At 38.0% G+C, this 14658-nt stretch overlaps 1 protein-coding gene across 1 annotated transcript; it reads right to left on the bottom strand.

Moving 5' to 3' along the window:
- Positions 1–1048: 1048 nt before the first annotated feature.
- Positions 1049–4288, bottom strand: LOC127620240 (actin-binding Rho-activating protein-like). Its single transcript, XM_052093396.1, has 2 exons — positions 3549–4288; positions 1049–2031 (listed from the first exon to the last, which is right to left on the bottom strand). Exons 1-2 carry the CDS (start codon positions 4178–4180, stop codon positions 1548–1550), a joined length of 1116 nt encoding a protein of 371 aa, XP_051949356.1. The 5' UTR covers positions 4181–4288; the 3' UTR covers positions 1049–1547.
- Positions 4289–14658: the final 10370 nt, after the last annotated feature.

Here is a 14658-nt window from a genome sequence, read left to right as displayed (position 1 = left end):
TCCCAAATGACAATAGTCATATCATACACTTCAAGTGTTACACTTGCTACACTTGTACTTCCACATTGCTTCTTCTTCAAATAAATCAAGTAAATCACTGACACATCAGCGCCACCTTGAGTAGCAAATAGCATGTACTGTATAATGTCTAGTATATGTACGCATATGGAATACTGATAATTCACCATTATCACACAGAAAATCAAGGTGATATACTGTAGTAGCCATTTTTATAAATATAATACTAATTTGTCTTGTAACAAACAAAGAAATCGCACTGTCTGTTTTTTTTTTTTTTTTTTTTTACACTTTTCAGAAGAGAAAGGTTGAGGAATACTAAAGATGTGTGGGCATTTTATTTAATCGCAAATACGAAATGGATGAGGTATATATATATATATATATATATACAACTTACTGTATATATAAACTACTTTGCATTTTTTTTTTATTACAGTTTTCCCTGTCTCGCCTGAAGCTAGTTCAAAATGCTGCTGCAAGGCTTTTGACCAACACCAGGAAGAGGGAACATATATCTCCTGTAATGTCTCCACTGGTTACCAGTAAAATTCAGTGTCCAATACAAAGTGTTGTTATCTGTACATTGAATGGCACCTGTTTATATGTGTGAACTCCCCTGACATTGTCATACTCAAAGGTCTCTCTGATCAGCCAGTCAACTGTTCCTAACTGTCCCTCGGTCACGTTAAAAGTGTAAGGGTGACTGTGATTTTTCTGTTGCTGCCCCAAGGTTATGGAATAGTCTGCCACTGTCTGTTAGGTGCTCTACTTCTCCAACTCAAGTGGTCATTTTATGTTTGTGGTTTTATTTTATATTATTATGTTTTTTCTTTGTTATATCATTGTGTTTTAATGATATTGTGTTTTCTTTTTGTATGGTTATAATGTACAGCACATTGTTCTTCATTGTAGTTTTTAAAGTGCTTTATAAATTAACTTGAACTTGAAAATACATAACACATCTGTAAATGGATATCTCAAAGAAAACATGTTTTTATGTAAACAAAGACCAATTTGTATTGCCCAAATAACTGATTTTTATTGAAAGTAACATAAATATTTAATGACTCAAAAGAGGAGATCCATGGAGATGATTGTAGTGTTAGTGTTACTTCTCCCTCTTCTGGAAAGTTTCAGTATGACATATTTTGATAAAAGCATGCACACAATTTACTAGGCACACTGTAAGTTGATTTTCCAGAAAACATTGCTCGGTTTGTTTAAGGACCCTGACACAGTGATTTTGGCTCAACCAATGGCATAAATTTGGGGCGGGATTATCTGTAATTATTTGGCAAACCTGTTTGAATGCAATTCAATTTAGCAAGTCAGTTTGGTGATGTTAGTGGCGCTGAAATTACACACTTTAATACATACACAAAAAGACATTCTGTACATATAAACACTGAGAACTGTGTCAATAATTTATTTTCCTTTCTTCATGTCATCTATAAAGTAGCAGCAAAATTTCAAATTTCCCACTAAGTTCAGAGTAAATTACTTAATGACAATGCATCAGTCTTGTGTCAAACTAACAGAGTAATAATGACACCATCATCCTGTCCCTGCCACAGCATTTCCCCTTCAAAGTCAACCTTTCCATGCTTCCTGGCCCTCATTAGGATGCCCACCACTTTATCAGAGATTCGCACGTATCGGTCAAACAGCTCGCAAAAGGTCACTCTAGTGTAACCATCTGGATCTGGATCTGCCATAGTCCTTATGATAAAGCACATGTCGTCTATCTCACGATGGATGTGTGCTTCTGCACGTCTGGCTCTCTCTGCTGTCTTAGTGCCCTCTTTGGGCCGTCCGTAGCCATCCTCACCCTTCCGTAGCCGTGTTGACATGGAGTACTCATAATCAAAGTCTTCGCTGAAGGGGTTCAGCTTCTGATTAACGGAATGCTCAGATGCCCAGTTTTGCCAGCGGGTTTTAAGGTTGCCAACAGCGCTGTACTTTTTGGACAAGGCATTTATTTTGTTGGCATCTTTGTCATCCTTCTTGCTCCTAAGAAATTAGCAAAACATATATGATTTATAAAACAAGGCAACTTGCAATGTTGATTACTTCTGAAATGTGAATATGAAAATCCGGTACTGATTATAAATAACAAAATTAAAATTGTAATCAGTAACACATGTAGTCTTTTAGATTACATTTTAGGTAATACAATCTGATTATGTTTAAAGTACTCATTGCATATTTATATTAAAATATATTTAAATGAAAGTTCCAATTTGCACTCATTTCATTAAACATGCTGTAATCAAACAGTCCCTTTCTTATTTATTTATTTTATGTTATTGCCCTTTCTCCCAATATGGAATGCCCAAATCAATATAATTTAACAGGACCTCGTGGTGGCGTTGTTATTCACTTCAATCCGGGTGACGGAGGACAAGTCTCAGTTGCCTCCGCTTCTGAGACATTCAATCCACACATCTTATTACGTGGCTCACTGTGCATGACACCGCAGAGACTCATTGCATGTGGAGGCTCATGCTACTCTCTGCGATCCACGCACAGTTTACCACGCATACCATTGAGAGCGAGAATCCGTAATTGTGACCATGAGGAGGTTACCCCACGTGACTCTACCCTCCCTAGCAACTGGGCCAATTTGGTTGCTTAGGAGACCTGACTGGAGTCACTCAGCATGATTCGAACTGGGCGTGAATGAACTTGATTGACTCCAGGGGTGGTTGTCATCGTCAATACTCGATGAGCTACCAAGGCCCTCAAATAGCCTCTTTTAAATAAATCAAGATAGATAATATGATAGATATTGACACTGATATGTAATGTTATCCGTATGTGATCCATAAAAAGTAAATATTATCTGATTACACATATTTGAAATGTGATGTAATCTTATATGAAACAAGCACTTTTTTACATTCTCATTACGTAATCCAACATACATGAAGTCCATTACTAACCAACACTGGCCATTTGTAATGTTTTGAAAGATTAAACAATACAAAAATATACACATTTGTTTGTCTTAAATAAGTGGACATAAATAAAGTTACTTTAAAGTTTTTAGGTCTATAATAATTTGAAGGAATATATGAATGTATCATGCAGTATATGGTAGATTATTTATCATCATCAGGACCACAGACATATGACATTTTCATTTGTACACAGACATAACGTTGCTATTTAAAGTGCTTGAGTAAAACAGCAATATTTGGTATCGACAGCAATATTTGGTATCAGCCTGTCTATTGTTTATTACCATGACTAACATTCTATACTTACATGCAATTTAACTTTGTAACTGACTAAAATACCAAGCTACACACAAAGTATACACACAAAGTATGTCATCATTTACTAACCCTCAGGTTGTTCTACACCCGACTATATTTCTTCCATGGAACACAAAAGGTAACTAAATGATGACAGAGCTTTCATTGTTGGGTGAACTATCCCTTTAAATGGTCTGTATTAGTACTTTCCCTAAAAACTGTTTGCTTCTGACCTTAATTTGGTGTGCTGTCTGGGAGAACAGAACTCACCCAAGTTCAGAGGATCTTTTGATCCTGACTGCAGACGAATCTGTATTTTCATTAGTTTTTTTGTTCATGGTATCCTCCTGGTTGGTTCCTAGCTGCAGTCTTCTCTCTTCAGCTTCTAGAAAGTCATTATCCTCACCACCCTCTTTAGCCAGATTTTTCTCCTTTTCCATTCCCTTCCATCCTCGCGTCAGCTCCGAAACCATGTTGGAGCACTTCCTGTGGCGTGTGGGTGATCCTTTCTTGCTCAGCATCTTGTCCAGTTCATCTGTAATTGGCTCCTTACAGATGCGTTTGGTCAAAAACTCAATGCCCACACTTCTCTCCTGGACATCCCTTGTCACCGTTTTTACCACTTGGCCGGTTCTGATGCGTGACTCGCCAGGAGCATTCACCTTCTCTTGGCTGGGGCTAGACTTCTGAAAATGTCTGATCTCTTTTTTTGCATCTTTAGGGTCTTCAGGGCAGCCTGGGGCCCACCCGCTAGGTTCATTGGCCTGCTTGTCTTCATTTTCGCTCACCCACTGCTGCCAGCTCCGAGTCAGGCTGCACACCATGCTTATGGCACGCAGCTTTTTAATATTCTTGTTTGCAGAGGGTTTCCTAGCATTTGTTTCTGCCGTTTTCTCTGACATTGTTTACCTCCAGGGATTCTTTTCCTCATTCACGTCCTTTGTTTTCGCCTGGTGGCTTTTATTTAATACCTTGTTGATTAATTCTAGACTATGCGCACTCTCTTAAGCACTAGCACTTTTGAAATGGGTAAACCAACTTTACATGATGGTGGAAAGTATGCCAAGCATCTCCTCTGATCATCTTTCCTTCACACTTGCTGACCTCTGGGACTGGTGGGGAATCACGTTTCATCATAGACATTGACCATCGCTGGTTATAAACTGGGCAGAGATATCAGTGAGTGTTAAGCTTTTTCCTGGGTTGTGCAAATGTGCAGACAACTGCACAGGAAACTACCTACTCTGTGCATCTTAGCTGGATACTTTGATAATGGACTTTGACTTTCGCATTGTCTGGTACTTATTAAGTTAATCAATTTGAAAATGCACAATATTCTCATGTCTTAGATAGGTGCACATTTGCAATGGAGCCTGTATGGATCATGTTAATAAGTTCCCTGGACCCACTTTATATTAGGTGTCTTTACTATGTATACATGTTGTTGCATTGTACTAACATTTAAATTATCTGCATTTAATTACATCTGTGGTTACACTGTTAACCTCACCCCTAAACCTAACCCTACCCCAACTCTTACCCTAGACCAGGGACACAACGCATTTGTTGAGGATTATGCATCATCAATGTTGTGTTTGCTGTCCTTTTCTGCATATCTGCCATTTTGTAGTCCGTTCTGCATAACGCGTTGGCTCATTTTAGCTTTTCGCGGCACATTCGGCACGTTTTGCGGCCAAACCACCGGCCCACTCGGTTCTATGATGGCCAGTCCACCCCTGATCGGCTCCAAAGTGTGTTGACCCACTGGGAAATTGCCTGGTATACCAGATTACCAGTCCAGCCCTGCATGTCAGTTAACTTCAAGTCTTTCTTCAAGATTTTAAGTGATAAAGTGATAAGTTAAGCCTACCAATCTCTCTTTAACCACTTGGGCATTGTTTATGCTTTTATTGTTTTTAATTTTCCATCTTTATTTTTATGTTCTGCTCCCCAGGCCAGAATGCATTACCCCTTTAACCATTTCTGTCATGTCATGTGACAGTCAGAGCAACATCGGTAAACAGAGGGTGAGTAGTAGCTATGAAGGTACCTTTTGACAAAATAAAAAAAACAAAAATAGATATTTGAACCCATTTTAAATACTAAGAATGCCCCCTGGTGTGGCACAACAATGCGTTGCATATGTTACAATGCCCATTTTTGCAACCCTGCCCCAAACCCTAATCTTAATCTAAACTCTAACCCTACCCATAAACCTACTCTTACCTCAAACTCAGTAGCAGCAAATGTGAATCTTGTTAGCATGTAGTTACACAGTAAGTACATTGTGTTGTATGTATTTTAATGTTAGTAGATAATAGTTAAAGGCACCTAATATAAAGAAGGTCCAGTTCTCCCAACAGTCAATGATTCTGTGAATAATGCACTACAGAGTGGGACTGAGAAGAATTATGCAATAGGGAGTTTCACATTTTCACAACAAAATGCCCTAGCTTGAGAAAGACTTCAGCTTATTATTTATTTTAAACCAATGCATTTTATTAAAATGTGTTCATTTGGCATACAATTTTGTCCAAAGATGCATTCAAGGTACACATTTTATTAGTATGAGTGTTCCCTGGGAATCAAACCATGACCTCGTCATTGCACTGCTTGTTTGCTTACTTGATGGCTGGATTTTGGATGACAAGGAACTATTTACAAAATTGTTATTTTTTTCAATGGCAAACAATGAGCATTTAACAAAAATCTGAAATAATAATAGTACATTTAAATATGACCAGCTAAGCATAGAGCACAGAAGAGCAAATGTCAAAGAGTCACTCGATCTAAGACAGAAGTGGAGGTGAGGAAAGAATGTAACACCTGAAGGAGACTTGGAATCTCTGCTTGCGTACACAACAGATAGTCTTGCATTGCAACTGGCAGCATGCAAAGACAAAGAATTTAACAAAACTATATTGCAACTGAACTAATTATTTTATCTCTCTTATGCCAGAAGAGTGTCAATGCATATAAAAGCATATTTCACTTGAAGGTGTAAAAGTATGCCACCTATGTTTATCTGTTTGTTTTCTGATCGCATTAAGAGGCTGTATAAATAGTATCTGTTTAAAGCACCAGCCAAACACAAAGCAGCTGTTCACTGTCAGTCATGTTGTGCGGATCTGTGTCAGTGGGTAGAGGACTCAGGGACGGTCAATCCAGAGAACTCTAGCCAACCTGAGCACAATCTAGACACAGATCATGAAGAAAAGGTTCAGGAAATGTATCTGAAAACTTATTCTATACATAAAAGGAGAGAAAGATTGATTTAAACAGTCATACTAGCTAGAGACCTGAGTGCATTTGACCCATAACCAAAATAATGAGTGGACATTACAATAAATGAGTGGTCTCAACATGAACACGGATTGAGAAAATGAAGACTATATTAAAAAGAACTATATTAACACATTTACATTTAGTTCAGTACAAATCTTTGTCTACATTATTTACATTTGTTAATTGAAAATCACTTTTATCCAAATTGCCTAAATGCATTCAAAGTGTGCACACATAAACCAGAGGCTTTCAACTGGGGCAACCCTCAGGGGGCTGCAAGGGGGTGCAATGAGGGTCTACAATAATTTTTTATAAAATTTATTTTTAGGGTTATCAAAGTTAATGTGCTAACTTGAGATATTAATTAATACAAATTTTTAAGGAATTAAAAAAGATTTGCTAAATTTGACACTACTAACATTTTCTGCTTTCTAAAGACTATAAATTATGAGATCAATTTGGATAATTTTATAGTTTTTAAACCAAATCTGTATACTATTTAAAGCTTTGTGAAAAAAAATAGATTTAGATTTCAAAAAATAATTTCTAAAAAGTAATCTCTTTGAAATATCAAAGGTAACAAGAAATGCTGTCAACAAAGTTTACAAAATATTATCCAGATCTATCTATCTATCTATCTGTCTGTCCGTCCGTCCGTCCGTCCGTCCGTCCGTCCGTCCGTCCAGCTATCTATCTATCTATCTATCTATCTATCTATCTATCTATCTATCTATCTATCTATCTATCTATCTATCTATCTATCTATCTATCTATCTATCTATCTATCTATCTATCTACACTCACTGAGCACTTTATTAGGAACACCTGTACCATAAATAAATAAAATGTAAATATGTAGTTGCATTAATATTTTAGGAATTGGTGTCTTGCAAGGTGATCATCATATTCAGAAGGCCTTTGATTCAAAAAGTAATTAAATAATAATAATAATAATAATAATAATAATAATAAAACCTGACAGCAGTTGAGGAAAATATGAAAACCTAGGGCTGGCTCAGAACACGTTAAATAGTTTGTTGGTGATCTTGAAGTCTGTGTGCACTGTGTTGCCAGCAGAGGTCCTCAGAGTATTGGTGTTCCACTTTGTTGCCTGACAGGCTGCAAAAAGGCTCATACTGTATACCAAAAAAAAAAGAAAAAAAGATTCTTAACTTTAATAAAGGATGTTTTAAAGACATAATGCTGGGGTGTTTCATTGCGAAACGGAATGAATATGTCTTTAGATAGTTACCTGCAACAGTCAAATACAAATAATTAAGTTAACTAATGAAGGAATGAGTAGTTTGCTAAATTAATTTGCTGTGGTAGGCCTACGTTCTTTCAGCTTTTGCTGATGCTGCTCACTTTTTCATGTCTTTACACATTTTAGACTGTAAATTGAATTTGTAATTATTAAGGCTAACCATTTTTATTAGTATGTAAAAATTATTTCATAGTTCATAGACAGCATGTTTCAGTTTATATGTATTTGCAATATTCTAAGCAACGAAAATGCAGAGTACTCTCACTGGAGCACAGCACACACATGTGCGGACCTTGAGATGAAGGTCGATCATTCAGAACGTGTGTTATTTGCATTTCGCAATGCAGTTCAAATGTCAAGGCAAATTCCCTTTGTGTTTCAAACTTCGGCCACATAAATTACCTTATCTCCCACCCAACAATTTCTCTTCTCCCAAGGTGCAAACAAGCGAACCAAAATAAAACAAACATATAAACCTTGGTAAAGAGAAAAAAACCTGCTCAAAAGCATTCTTTTTAAGGCATACCATTGAATTGTGCAATTTACTGCTGTTAAGATCACCCTGAGCAGCTTGAATTGAAATCTCTAATTGAAACACAGCTCACACTCTGTACACATTGCATTTCTTCCATTGATCTTCATTAAATACAATTCTATAATAGAACCAGGCTCTCATCTAGTGCACAAATATTTGTCCTGCACTGGCTCTCCACTCTGGTCAGATGGTTTACCTTCCGAATAAGACTAATCTGATTTATTACGTTCATCATTGGTATGGATGGGTACCTCATCCAAAAAGCCAGGTGTGAATCTACTTTCCAAATGTCTGGTACAGTTGTCTGCTCCAGATGTATGGGCCACTTGTTTCTTGATCCATCTGGGACTAAAACCTCTTTTGGTCAAGCGGACTGTAGGGTCCAGAGTCAGAGTGAGAGCACCTGGACCTGCTGATGCGTGTCGTACTTCCCTGTTTCCCCACCTTTGTGTTTGCCTTTCAATTCCTCTGAGCCTAAAACTGTTCCTGAGCTTGTTTTTGTTTGGCCATCACAGCTAACTGAGCAGAGACAAACCTTGCACCATCCGAAACCCTAGGGTGGCTGGTTTATAAAGTCAAAGCTCAGTGTATCATTTTGAGCAGGGTAATAGGATTTATGTTGTGGTAATCAGTCTCTGATTAAAGGCCGTATTAGGTCTTAAATTCTGATAAAAAACATTGGCTAAATACAGTGCTCTGGCGTTCAAGTTGAGCAGCTCTTGGTTTAAAAAATATTTTCAGTGTGTTATATGGAACACATTGGATCGTAATTGAAGTCGAAACAACTGTTTTATTGCCTCGAATATAACATTTTTAAAGAATTATACTCTAGGGTTATGTACATAGTTATAACGGAATATTTGTACTGTGAGAATCATATTGTATTATGTTGTTTTTGGAGTAAATGTCCAACTTCTGCTGCCAACTAAGGACAAAAAATATCTGCAGACCGCACAGAACAGTGCCCAAATCTGGAGACGACATTGTACGGCCAAGAGAAAGGAAAGTCAATTTGACAAATAAATTAAAAAAAGAAAGGAAAAAAGCAGAATTAAAGAAAACATCCTCATCTTCATGGATAATGACCAGAGTGAAGTGTTTGCTTTCAACATTTTGGACCGGACAAAATTAACACTGTCAGCTCATGTTTAACTTTGTTGTTTTTTTTTTTTTTTTTAATCTTTCTCTAATCTAATAAAGCTCAGCTGCATTGAACTTTATTGATTGTGTTTGGCCATCTAGAGCACCTTCATAAATAAATGAAATGGATGGTAAATTAGTTCATATGTGATCAGGATTCAGAAGCAAATCTTCCAACAGACAGAGGAAATCCTGCCACCCACCCCTTCTCCAGAGTGGGTTTGCGCAATCAAATTAGCACATTACGGTAGAAGAGGTGCATGCTGGCTCTGCTAATTTTAATTGATTATACATATTTGAAATGCAGAGCCTTAACTGCAATATACTTTGAGGGGGTCAAGGCCCCCCAAAAATCAGATATGGCAATTGTGCCCCCCAATCATTTATATTCTTGTCACTGTTCTACTGCAGCCCATTATGCACCACTGTGTAATTGTCATTAAAGGGATACTCCAGCTGTGGGAAGATGAATGTGTATTTAATAGTGGTCATTTATGTAGTAGAAATGTGAAATTATTTTTGAATTTGAAGCATTCTAGACTGAGAAAAGGCAAAAAATGTATTTTTTACTCATGTGTCTGAAAGACAACAACTCCCAGAATGCACTTGCTTTGCCGCACTTACGAGGCCACTCCCAAACCACGCCTACCGGTTACAGGCGGCAGTATCTGAAAAATTTAGTTGAGTTGAGTGAGTTGTTCGATAAATTTCCATCGAAATGGTGCTAAATTGCATTGTACCGGGATGTACAAAAAAAAACAGGAAAGGAGAAGAAGTAAGTTTCCATCATTTTCCGTTAAAAGATTTGGAGCGATGTAAACAGTGGCTGCGGGCTATCAACCATCCGAAGTTTGGTGAGGACACCGATATGGAAAACCTGAAAACCCGTAGGATTTGCAGTCGTCATTTCAAGCAGGAAGACTATGAACCAAATGTCCTTCGAATGAAGAGAACCACTCTGAAGGACACTGCAATACCATCAATATTCACCTTCCCGATGACGAACAGCCTGGGCCATCTGGTACTAAACGCATTCGTCTAGAGGTAAGACTATCAACTAATAGCGACTCTATTTCTGATCACACAGTAGCCTAGCCTATAATGTTTTAACTTTAGTTGTTTGCAGTAAAACAGCAAATTTATAAAAGTAACGTTAGATAGAAAATTACATATAAGTTGTATATAAGTTGACTGTTCTCAAAGTAAAGCCACTGTTCGGTAAAACTGAGTTAGCATATTTGTCGATTTATGCTAGCGTTACCACACAAACCTGTTGCTGTATTAGACTGTTGAGAAGACTTTTGAGACAGATACATTTGGGATATGAACCCCTAATGTAGTACAGACTAGAACAAATAATGTTAATTACTGTAAGCTTAAAAATATAATTGACACCCTCAATTTCAGTAAAATATTTGATTATATGTCCGTGAGTAACCTCAAACGCCCATGTTAGAGGTATTGCCTTTTTATTCGGGCAACGAAAAAACCTGCATTGTTTTCTCATCAGAAAAAGTTCTGTTCAACTAAATGTTATGTAACCTTATTGAACTTGTGTCATTTCAGACTACAATCTCGTCTGATGCGTTAGTGTCGTCGAAAAATGAAGAACCATTGCTACTGACCTCAACACCGCTCAAAATTCCTGCTTCTGTCCAAGAACAATTTGTAAGTTTCTGAAGAACTAACATACTTCAGCATATTCTTTTTTTTAATGAATTCTAAAGCAACTGTATGTATTTTTTTTTTTAAATTTTGTTTGTTTTAAAGTCACCATGCCCAAGTACACCTGGGGGCCTCAATACAACCATCAGCTCCATTGAAGCTGAAATTGAAAATGATGAAAGCTATCAGCCCGAGTCAACCTTCACCGTCACATCAACATCATCATCATCTGATGATGAAGGTGTAAAAGACGGGCATGAAAATAAGATAATTGTCAACGAGTCCAGCCTCATGTCACTCTTCAAATTTTGCCAGACATGTGGGAAACCAATTTCTTCAAAGACTATTGCTGACGTTGGTGCACAGAGGAAGGTGGATTGGACATGTCTTGGGGGCCATGTTGGGTCCTGGAAATCTTCACGTGACGTTAGGGGAATGCCAGAGGTGAACCTCCTTGCAGCAGCAGCAGCTGTTTTGTTCAGAGGGGGAACATACACAGAACTCTCGGACTGGTGCAAGACCATGGGTATCCAAATGATAGGACATAGTACATTTTACAATATCCAGAAGGTATACTTGCACCCTGCTATCGAGGAAGTGTATATTGAAAAAAGAACAGAACTCTTAGCAAAAGTGTTTTTAGAACAGGAGGATGGAAAGAGGCTACACCTGACGGGTGATGGCCGATGTGACACGCCAGGTTTCAGTGCAAAATACTGTCACTGCACATTTATGTTGGATGACACAAAGGAGATACTCCACACAGAACTGGGTCAGGTAAAATAAATATAAATAGCAGCAAAATTATAGTAATTGAAAATTACAGATGCTGTTTGTAAAATTATGAATTTGTCTCAAACTTGACTCTTTAGGTTACTGAGGCCACCAGCTCTGTTACCATGGAACCATTAGCTTTCAAAAGGGGCATGACTGAGTTGATGGACCAGGGCCTTGACGTGGAGGTGATGGCCACAGATCGCTCCACATCGATTCAAAAAATAATGAGGGAACAATTTCCTAATGTCCAACATCAGTTTGACATCTGGCACACAGCAAAAGGTATGTATTTGTTTAGTCACCCCTGTACACAAACATCCACACTTCTCCAACCCTAACTCTGCTAGAACTCGCAGGTTTCCGGAAGAAGATGCAGATCAAGGGGAAGAAAAAGTCAAACGAAATCCTCCATGCATGGACCAGGTCAGTGTTATTTTGTAATCGAGCAGACTTTACATTGGTTTGCAAAGTTCAAATTTAGTAATTGTATATCTTTTATAGGTCAGTCATATGTGGTTTGCCTGTGCAACAAGTAAAGGTGACATCGAGGTAAGACTTTTGATTGTAATGTTATTATGTTTTTGAAAAATTAATACAATTAAATAAAACTCTACACTTATTGTCAATAATTGTGTTTTTCATACAGGCATTGAAACGCAGGTGGAAGTCCATTACACACCATGTGTGTAATGAGCATGAGTGGACAGATGACAACAGAGAACAGCATCGGTGTGACCATGCTACTCTATCAGACCAGGAGCAAAAGAAGCATGTGGATGAAAAAAGATTCTGTGGCGTTTCAAGACCTGTCATCGTTGGTGCTTGACAAAAGGCTTCTGAGAGACATGGATAAGATGGCCCTATTCAAACATACAGGTGAGAATAGTTGCCCTTGTACAATTGATTATTTTTCCATTTGTTGTATCCCTTCTCCCTTACTCTTTTTAATTGCACACAGGCCCACTTGAAGTATTTCACAGTGCACTTCTAAAATACATCCCCAAACGCCAGGCATTCTCATTCCAGGGAATGAAGGAGCGATGTTACCTTGCCATCCTGGAGCACAATGAGAACATTGTCAAGAGGAAGCAGGACACAACCAAGACAGGTATATTATGTGTTGTCTGAGTAGTATAATATCCAAAACTAGAATGTTTTACAGCTATGGGAACGATCAGACATGACAAAGTTAAATCTTAGTTCAGATTTTATATTTCATTATATTTCCTATCATTTACAGGACAATCACGGTTTAACCAAGTCTTCTGCAAGAGATCCAAACAGTGGGTCTTGAAGAAAATCTTCACACCACACACCACCCAGTTTATAGACACACTCATCAAGAGGGTCATGGATAGAAGATGCAACCCAAACATTCAATTTACAGTGCCAACCTCATCACTTACACTGCCACAGCCTGCGCTGCCACCCAACATTGCACCAGTCCCAAAACCATCAAAGGAAGCTGCCACAGCTTCTTTCCAGAGCCGCTTCTAAAACCGGCTTACCATAGCACCTACAGTAAAATCAGATTCTGCCTCAGCTGTTTATATTTCATTATTTATTTTTTGCCTGCTTTGTTTCTACATATTCTTTATTTATTTTAACTTGTACCTTTGAATATGGTAGAAATGCATTGTTGTGAATATTAAAACAAAAAAATTGTTCATCTTACCCTGTACTCCAGTGTACAATAAAGTTCTACATTACAGACTTGCTGAGCGAGGCTGAATGGTTACTGTCACTGATTTTGCTGTAATTACTTACTGTAGACATATAAGACCTGGATTATTTCCCTTCTTGGAATTGATTTTGAATTAAAGATAACTTTACTAAAGTTAGGAAAAGTTAGCCTAATGTATATAACACAACTTAGACTTTCGCATAAACAAATTTTAACTCCAATTGAAATCAATATTTCTCTAAGCTAATACATACTCTAGCAACACTAAAGATTTATAAGAAGAACCACAACCAGTGTCAATTATAACTTTTATTGAAAAAAATTATTAATAGTAACACTTTTGCATTCAGGAGCTGGATATCTCCGTCTGATATCCTGGACAACACAGGTGGGCAAAACGATACGATAGCCTTTACCAAGTCTCTCGCCTTGCAGGACCCATTCCATGAAGTGACGGTAAGCTGTTATTGTCTACAAAATAGTAAACACAATGTTAGTAATGCGAACTATTTGCACATACAGTATGTGCGCATACATGAAAATATAACAATAGCTCAGCTGACTACGCCGGGAACAATGTGATTATGCCGGTGTCCAAACTCTGTACATTACGTCTTAGTAACAAAAAGAAATACAAAACAAATACTCACTTTACACTAAGCCGTCCATTTGTCCCTGCAGGCTTTGGCTGGCGTTTCCAATTTATCTTTGGGATCCTGAAATAAGTTTCCAGGACTCCCCTGTCCATGTGTGGTACAAAACTTGGTTGCTCAGTTACACATGCTAGCGGTGCAGTTTCATCAGCGGATTCAGCGATCTCATGCAGAAGAAAATGGCATGAAATTCACGACAGCAATAGGACTCTCTATCTGTTTGCATAGACGCACAGCGAGAGCACTGACACCACCAGTTCGCCCCAGCTCGAGTCTGGCCGGGCTCTTCCTCCTGACCGCCAAGCAAGTCTTGCTCCCCTGCTGCAGCAGCTGCTTGTTCCTCCATCTCCCGTAACTGTTATTCGCTGTATTGCGGC

This window comes from Xyrauchen texanus, chromosome 26, assembly GCF_025860055.1.
Source record: "Xyrauchen texanus isolate HMW12.3.18 chromosome 26, RBS_HiC_50CHRs, whole genome shotgun sequence".
Lineage (NCBI taxonomy): Eukaryota > Metazoa > Chordata > Actinopteri > Cypriniformes > Catostomidae > Xyrauchen > Xyrauchen texanus.
This window is presented reverse-complemented; position numbering and strand designations above follow the sequence as displayed.